General features: G+C 31.3%; 1 protein-coding gene across 1 annotated transcript; it reads right to left on the bottom strand.

Moving 5' to 3' along the window:
* Positions 1 to 266: 266 nt before the first annotated feature.
* On the bottom strand, positions 267 to 7,716 carry LOC139502947 (short-chain collagen C4-like). The gene is made up of 3 exons (XM_071292617.1): positions 7,384 to 7,716; positions 1,639 to 1,710; positions 267 to 901 (listed from the first exon to the last, which is right to left on the bottom strand). The coding sequence occupies exons 1-3, from the start codon at positions 7,691 to 7,693 to the stop codon at positions 438 to 440; spliced, it is 846 nt and encodes a 281-aa protein (XP_071148718.1). The 5' UTR covers positions 7,694 to 7,716; the 3' UTR covers positions 267 to 437.
* Positions 7,717 to 8,340: the final 624 nt, after the last annotated feature.

Raw genomic sequence — 8,340 nt, forward strand, 5'->3', positions numbered from 1 at the left:
GATAATAGAGGGAAACTGTTCAAAAGGAAAAAAAGAGTAGCTATACCGTTTCAACAAAAACATATTTTAGTCGTGACTATATTCTAGGAAAAATGATGGAGAGCTTCAATTGCTGATAATGCACAAAGACCTAGCTAGGTGATCGACACATCTTCTTTAGGGCCTCTATTTTATCATAAATCAGTACATGCAGTATCACAAATAATACTGCATCACAACAAGATGTAAGTTTAATGAACCGACCGTGCAAGGGTTGTAATAGCCAGTTAAGGTCGTTAAAAACTTTCATTTATTTTACAAGTTTAAACAATAATATTCAACAAAATTTATAGTTTATATTCGGTAAAATTAACTTTACTTAACAAAAGAAAACACAAGATCATGGTCAAATATTCTGAATACATGTACATGTATTTTTAAACAATTCTGTGACGCAATCACTTAGAACAGACAACACAAGACATGGGTGCCATGTCATAGTACGGAGGACAAGGCAGTGAACCACACTTAGCTCCAACTTTAAAAAATAGTTTCCCATTAGCATTGGATCCACCTCCTTCTCGGAACTGTGCCACGTGATCGACACAGACGTATTCAGAACCTGCTTTATGAGTGTTTGCATTGGCAGCCAGTCTACCATAATATTCTTGATGCCAGTTGCCATAACAATTTATTTTTCCTGGAATCATGTGTACAGATGACTTTCCGACGGCTCTACATACAGCACAGGGAACATCATTATCATATAAACCTTGACCAAAATAATTGGTTTGATATTCTGCACCATATATTGTCGCATCACCGCCTGATGAGTCGCCTTTGATAAATTCTGGATGGTGAGGCAAACACACATAGTTTACAGCAGAGCCTGTGTATCCATACCAACCGCCACCAGCAATCCCTGTATTAATAAAAGAATAGAGTATGCATTTAAGCTCCTGTCCCAAGTATGGAGCCTCTTGGATTTGTTATTCTTGTAATGATTTTAATTATGGTTCATTTATGTGTTTTGGAGTTTAGTATGACGTCCATGTTCACTGAACTAGTACATACATGTTATTATTAAGGGACCACCTGATGTACATTATGTACACCTCCGGATGCAGGATTTGTTTTGCTGTGTTGTAGACACTTTTGTGGCCTTCGGCTGTTAATTTTGTCGTTGATTGCTGTCTATTTGGCGTATCTTTAACATTTGTTTTAATCATATTTAAGAATGTATATTTGTTCATGTTTAATTAACAATATAGATACATATTGTTGGTAGTTTTTTAATATGTTTATAAATTTCATTCTAGACCTTTAGCTTTACTATAATGACGGCATGAATATCCAATAGGAAATTATACATGTTTCTTTTAAAATGTATTTGTTATTTTACAACAAAAATATAGCTGAAACATATAATCGGTATGGCTCTTTCATTTTTCATCTTATAAAAACTCAATATAATATTGCAAAGATTTGTATCGTAATACTATAAAAATCCTTGATTATTATAATATCAAACGGATGATCTATTTGTATTTCTAATAACCTAGGGGCATTTGATTTCAGAAGAAGTTCTAAAAACAAATGTATTTTCATTGGTCAAATTGGTCGTAATGTCCCTACCCCTTCACTACTTAGTTTAATCACCTGAATAAACTAATTCTGTTCCGTTAGACGGACAATCTTCTCTTCCCCATCTAGTATAAACAGATCCTACAACTAAATAGATAATAATTCAAAATGTAAATATAAAAGAATTTTAAGGGTGTAAAATTTCAATTGGCGGAAGTACTGGCAAGGACAGTCATGCTTTTTTTGCTCCTGCAAAAACTCTAACTATCAAGATCTAGGCCAGCATACAAACTTAACAAATGGACTGGAGTCACAGATTTTAAGGATTTTATTCGAACGGTAAAATTAATTTTTCAACAACTTCACTGATTTCACGACAATAATGAAAAATATTCTGAATATTTCGTTTACTACAAGAGATTTGCTAATGTTGCTAACGTCGTCGGGTTGTTAGTGGCGATTGATTGTTCTCCATTGTTCTCTCGGCGTTCAATTGCAACAAAAATAACTTTATTATATACATATATTTTGAATAATAATGTCGGAATACAAAGAACTTGATACCAAAACTATCTCTATACTAAACTCTGTACTTGCTGTCGTGACAAAATGTGGAAAGCTTGAGCGGGAAGTTTCAAGGATATCGCAATTTGAGGGGAAATTAGACGCAATGATAACAAGAATTGAACACGTAGAACAGAAGTGCGAAATTGTGTTGAACCGATATAAAATGATCGAAGAAAAAGGAGAACACATGCGTACGGTTGTGCATAAAATTATAGATCGCTGCAAAGAAAATGTGTCGAAAATATCATTGCTAGAAGAAGCAAAGATAACAAAGAAAACACATTCGATATAAAATGCGTCAATGACCGATTGTCAAATATGGAGAGCGATGTCGATGAGTTACAATGGAGATCAATGACTAACAACATCATTATATCCGGATTAAAGCACGAGCCAAATGAGGATACAGAGAACATTGTAAGGGATTTTATCCACAAAAAACTCGGAATCGTTGAAAATATGAATTTCGTTTCTGTACATCGTTTCGGAAAGCAAAGACAAAATATAATGACTAAGTTTGTATCTTTGAAAGATAAACAGTTAGTCATGAGGAACTGTCACAAATTAAAGGGGACAAATATTTCTGTCCGCGCACAATTTCCTGTAAAAATTGAAAAGAAGAGAAAAAGCCTATATCCTGTTTTAAAGCAGACAAAGAAAGACCGAAAGAAAGCTGTTTTGATAAGAGATAAACTTTTCATAGAAGGAGAATTGTACAAAACAAACGATGACAGAGTATCAAAAAACATGGATCGCAAGGAAATACCGAACAGAAACAGCCACATTTTTGAAGCCGATAAATTATCGGATAAATGTCAATTAATTAATTCGACCCGACCCAGTGATTTTAACTCATGGAATCGTCCGATACCAAATCTGCGGGAAATGCTGAAGCGGAATAGAATTAATTCTGACGAAACTGACTCGTAATTTAAAGCCTGGCCTATACAAATTAGTGCGAAAAGCATGAACTCTATCAATAATCTATCTTGAAAAATTAATTCTACGCTAGTACTACCCTAAACTTATCTCACAGATACTTAAAACTTCTTTTTCACCCGTAGTGATAAAATGTTTGCGTTATTTTTTATTTGTAACATTTATTGAGCAATTTATTATTTTGTATACTACATAATGCTGCTCTTGTTGCACACAATATGTGCTTGAGTGTATTAATAAAAAAAAAAAAAAAAAAAAAAAAAAAAAAAATGAAAATATAATGAAATCTAAAGGATGTAAAATCACAATTCAAAATGAAAATATAATGAAATTTAAAGTGTGTGAAATCTCAATTCCAAATGTTAACATAATGTAAAATTTTCTAAAAATCAGTCATATAAGTTTCAATATTACCAAACTTAATATCATTTCAACAAAAATATCAATCCACACATTTTAAATTATTTCAAATGATATCACTAGTTCAAGAATCAGCAATGTTGTGTTGACATCACTGCAACACGTATGTTTTCCCTCCTAAAGTAATATTATAAATCCAGATTATCTTTCCTCATAGTGTTCAACTCTGAAAAAAATATGATTTGATTGATAGTGTCGAAAAACTAAAAAAATTAAATTGTTGCCCCCTTATGAATGTGCAATGGTATTCTAAAGTGCGATGTTCATGCTAAAGTACGATGGTCTACGCTAAAGTGCGATGGTGTCAGACGCTAAAGTGCGATGGTTGTTTGTTTTTTAACTGCGATCAGAAATCACGCTAAAGTGCGATGGTATGACACGCTAAAGTCCGATGGTATAACGGGAATGTGGTTCAGGCAATGGTTTTCGTTTTTTGCTGACGTCCTATTACATTTTTCGTTTATTGTTTTAATTATGTGTCAAGTCGTAGTCTTTCTCTTTTGAATTGTTTACACTGGTCATTCTATACATTGTAACCCTATATAATAGCTAGTTGCGGCATGGACCAAGGCTTTACGTTGACGGCCATATGATTAATATTAGCTGCATACATGAACAGCATTTGGGATTGGATGGATAGTTTATTCTACATCTTGTCGAAGATAGAAAGTTGTTGTATTGGCAATCATATAGTATGATGATACTACACATCTGTTTGTTAGGTTGCTGTCTAATTGACGTATATTTATTATTTAACAGAAATAACAAACCATATAGTATTATTTTGTTTTGTATTGAATAATTCAATAAGAAAGTAACTGTTTTGATTAAAGTTATTTCTACAATTTCATAAATTAAGTTAACCTCTTCCAGCAACGACCAAAAATTCCAGATTGTGCATGATTATTTGTTTTTCTCTTCTTTTCTTTCTTTTCTCGTGTAATAAAAGTCCTTAATCTGGACAGACATTCTCGTCATAATGCTGTCGAACGTTGCTAACGTCGATGCATGTATTTGAAGAAAAACGCATTTTAGCGTATCAAACCATCGTACTTTAGCGTAGGCCATCGCACTTTAGCGTGACCATCGCATTTTAGCGTCCCAATCGCACTTTAGAGTCCTACATATGTATTATACATGTATATACATATTATTTTTTTTCGCTTTTTGAAACTCGCTGATCTGCGTTTCAAGATCAGGAATAATGATTTTAACCCTTAGAACCTTAAAACGAACCGCACATATCGATACTTTTTAAAACAACATGTGAACAAGTAGCTAGTTGAGTCTGATATACAGAAAACGTGCTTCTCGCGTATTATTTTAAGATGGTTTATGTAATGAGGTTGTCGTGTATAGAATCAATTAAAAGAAAAAAAAATATGGTTTTACAGACTTGATCACTACCAAAGTCCAAAAGTAAAAAAAAATAATCTTGATTTGCATGAACAATTACTCGAGATTCTCCAAAAGTATTACTGTTGTCTTAATTGTTCTTGACAAATTCTGATTTATATCAAATTTGTATGAAATGTACTCGACAAATTCTCAACAATCTGAATATGGTCTTAAAAGTTCTGGACAAATTCTTGACAATTGAATTATGTCTGGAAATTTCTCGACAGATACTCGGCATTCTTATTTTTTTTCAATATGGCTTGACATATTCTAAACATTTTGAATTGTATCTTAGATTTATTTGACAAATGATGACCAATGTACATGATACAACTTATCTTTATTTCTCTAAACGTGTATATAATATACTATTGTTTGTGATATAACTTATCTTGATTTCTCTGAACGTGTATATAATATACTGTTGTTTGTAATATAGCTTATCTTTATTTCTCTAAACGTGTATATAATATACTGTTGTTTGTGATATATATAACTTATCTTGATTTCTCTAAACGTGTATATAATATACTGTTGTGTGTTGTACAACTTATCTTTATTTCTCTAAACGTGTATATAATATACTGTTGTTTGTGATATAACTTATCTTGATTTCTCTAAACTTGTATATAATATACTGTTGTGTGTGATATAACTTATCTTGATTTCTCTAAACGTGTATATAATATACTGTTGTTTGTGATACAACTTATCTTGATTTCTCTAAACGTGTATATAATATACTGTTGTGTGTGATATAACTTATCTTGATTTATCTAAACGTGTATATAATATACTGTTGTTTGTGATATAACTTATCTTGATTTATCTAAACGTGTATATAATATACTGTTGTTTGTGATATAACTTATCTTGATTTCTCTAAACGTGTATATAATATACTGTTGTTTGTGAGATAATTATCTTGATTTTTCTAAACGTGTATATAATATACTGTTGTTTGTGATATAACTTATCTTGATTTCTCTAAACGTGTATATAATATACTGTTGTTTGTGATATAACTTATCTTGATTTCTCTAAACGTGTATATAATATACCGTTGTGTGTGATATAACTTATCTTGATTTCTCTAAACGTGTATATAATATACTATTGTTTGTGATATAACTTATCTTGATTTCTCTAAACGTGTATATAATATACTGTTGTTTGTGATATAACTTATCTTGATTTCTCTAAATGTGTATATAATATACTGTTGTTTGTGATACAACTTATCTTGATTTCTCTAAACGTGTATATAATATACTGATGTTTGTGATATAACTTATCTTTATTTCTCTAAACGTGTATATAATATACTGTTGTTTGTGATATAACTTATCTTTATTTCTCTAAACGTGTATATAATATACTGTTGTTTCAAGTTACACTTAAGGTAGATGGGGTGTCTAAACTTTTATCCATAGATTTTTTTTAATAATTTGCCAAAATGTAGTTAATCTCATGCCTTTTAAAAAAATGATAAAAAAATGGGTCACCGGACTTATTTTCACGCTACACGGTGTTTAAAATTGACAGATTTTGTATAGATTATGCATGGAAAACCCAGTTTTCAGCAAAAAATCTTAAACTACACCATAGAATTTTGAGATAGCATATGAGAAGATAGTTTTAATAGTATGCTTTCAGTTAAGATAATATGGGGTCACCGGACCCGTTTTCCTGCTACAATACAAAATAGGTAAATTCCTAACACATTCTATTGTAAAAGTACCTTAATCTGAATTATCTGCCCTTGCATTTGAGTTGCTTCCCCTTATGTGGCAAAGTTGGAAAAAAAAGTTTTCTGTTTTTTGTAAAATACAACCATAAATATGATTAAACATATCATTTTCCATACTGAAGTGAAAGTTCTTACACATGAATTACCTACTAAAATTTGCACATTCTATTAAAAATCTAGACCTTGTTTTTTTATGGTATTTCCAAATCCAAGATGGAGGAAGACTCCCTATCTACCTTAAGCATGTTAAGCTTTTTACAACAAAAACAAAAGTTGGACATGTAGATATTTTTATAATAAAAAATTTGGATATAAATGATACAAATATGGGTATGAAATTTAAAGTATTAACAAAACAAATTAAATGTGCGTATGCTGGTATAAACCAATTTAAATGTGGGTTTGTAAATATTTACAAATTTTGATTCATAAATTTTATAAACAATTGCTAAAGATTCAAACCAATCATACTGTAGACATATTTCATTCTTCATGCACAATATTCAATGTTACTATGGTAAATAAACAATTATTGTACCAAAATATGACGTTTTATAATTAGCAAAGTATTATTGTATTCTAATTCTTCTAAGTTTAATTTAACGATGATAACAAATTGTATATAACAGCAAAAGAACGTGTTTAAACAGTGCAGAAAGTGTCTATACACAATGTAACAATATGTTTCAAAGTAATTCAAAATGAATGGACACGAAATGAAAGAAAGTTTTTAATTTAAAACTTACCAGAGTTTGAAGTGACCATACTCTGTTTAATTGTTGAAAGTTCCAGTTTATTTTTGGTAAGTTCCAACTTATTGTTTGCAAGCTCCTGTGTAGTTGTGGCAAGTTTTTGTTTCATTTGAGTGACGTCAGCTGATTTTTGTGCCAGATCGTGTTCTAGTTGAAAAGATTTCTGTTTTAAAGTTTGTACCTCCAAAGATAATCCCTTCAATTCAGTCATCACATCCGGGTCGTTCAAAAGGAGTCGTTTATCAAACGCAAAAGACCCTACAAAGAAAACTGAAAAACAAATAAAGTATTTGTAATACGACATTGCCTTGTTTAGTCTAGACTACCTTGTTCATCTACGTATTTATAATGAAAAATTTATCTAATCTTAGGCTATAAGTGTCGATTGAAGGGAAGTAGGTTACATCCTTGTTTCAGATGTCATCTGTGAAACGGATATTCCATAACGGTCAACAAACTCGTGATGACCTCTTTTAAATTCACGAAGGGATTATTTCAACTTCACCCTTTTGAACTCTTGGTTTAATAGGTTCTTTGTTCGCAGAAACCTTCTATAAAGGAAATACAAGCCCGGGAATACATGTATAGTATCAATTGGGAGATATCTACTCCGTATGCAGGTTTTGCTGGAATGTTGCTACAAAGAAATGGAAAGTTCACAATTGGGAAGCTAAAATCATTTCTTTTGTAGTAAAGTTTTGTTTTTAACCGACCCTCATTGTCAGTTTCTAGATGTAAGTGAAGATATGAGGCAGACTTAACTGTATCTTTTGTATCCTTTATCTCTAGTTCTATGGGATAGATGCGTTCAACTGAGTCACCAAATTTTAATTTTTGTAGTGAGAGAACATCATCTATATAGCGGAAAGTAAAGTTAAAGGATCTTTATTCCTAATGTCCTATATGAAGTCAGGCTCATACAAATAAAGAAGCAAGTCGGCTTGAAGAGTG

The sequence above is a fragment of the Mytilus edulis genome, chromosome 14, assembly GCF_963676685.1.
Source record: "Mytilus edulis chromosome 14, xbMytEdul2.2, whole genome shotgun sequence".
Lineage (NCBI taxonomy): Eukaryota > Metazoa > Mollusca > Bivalvia > Mytilida > Mytilidae > Mytilus > Mytilus edulis.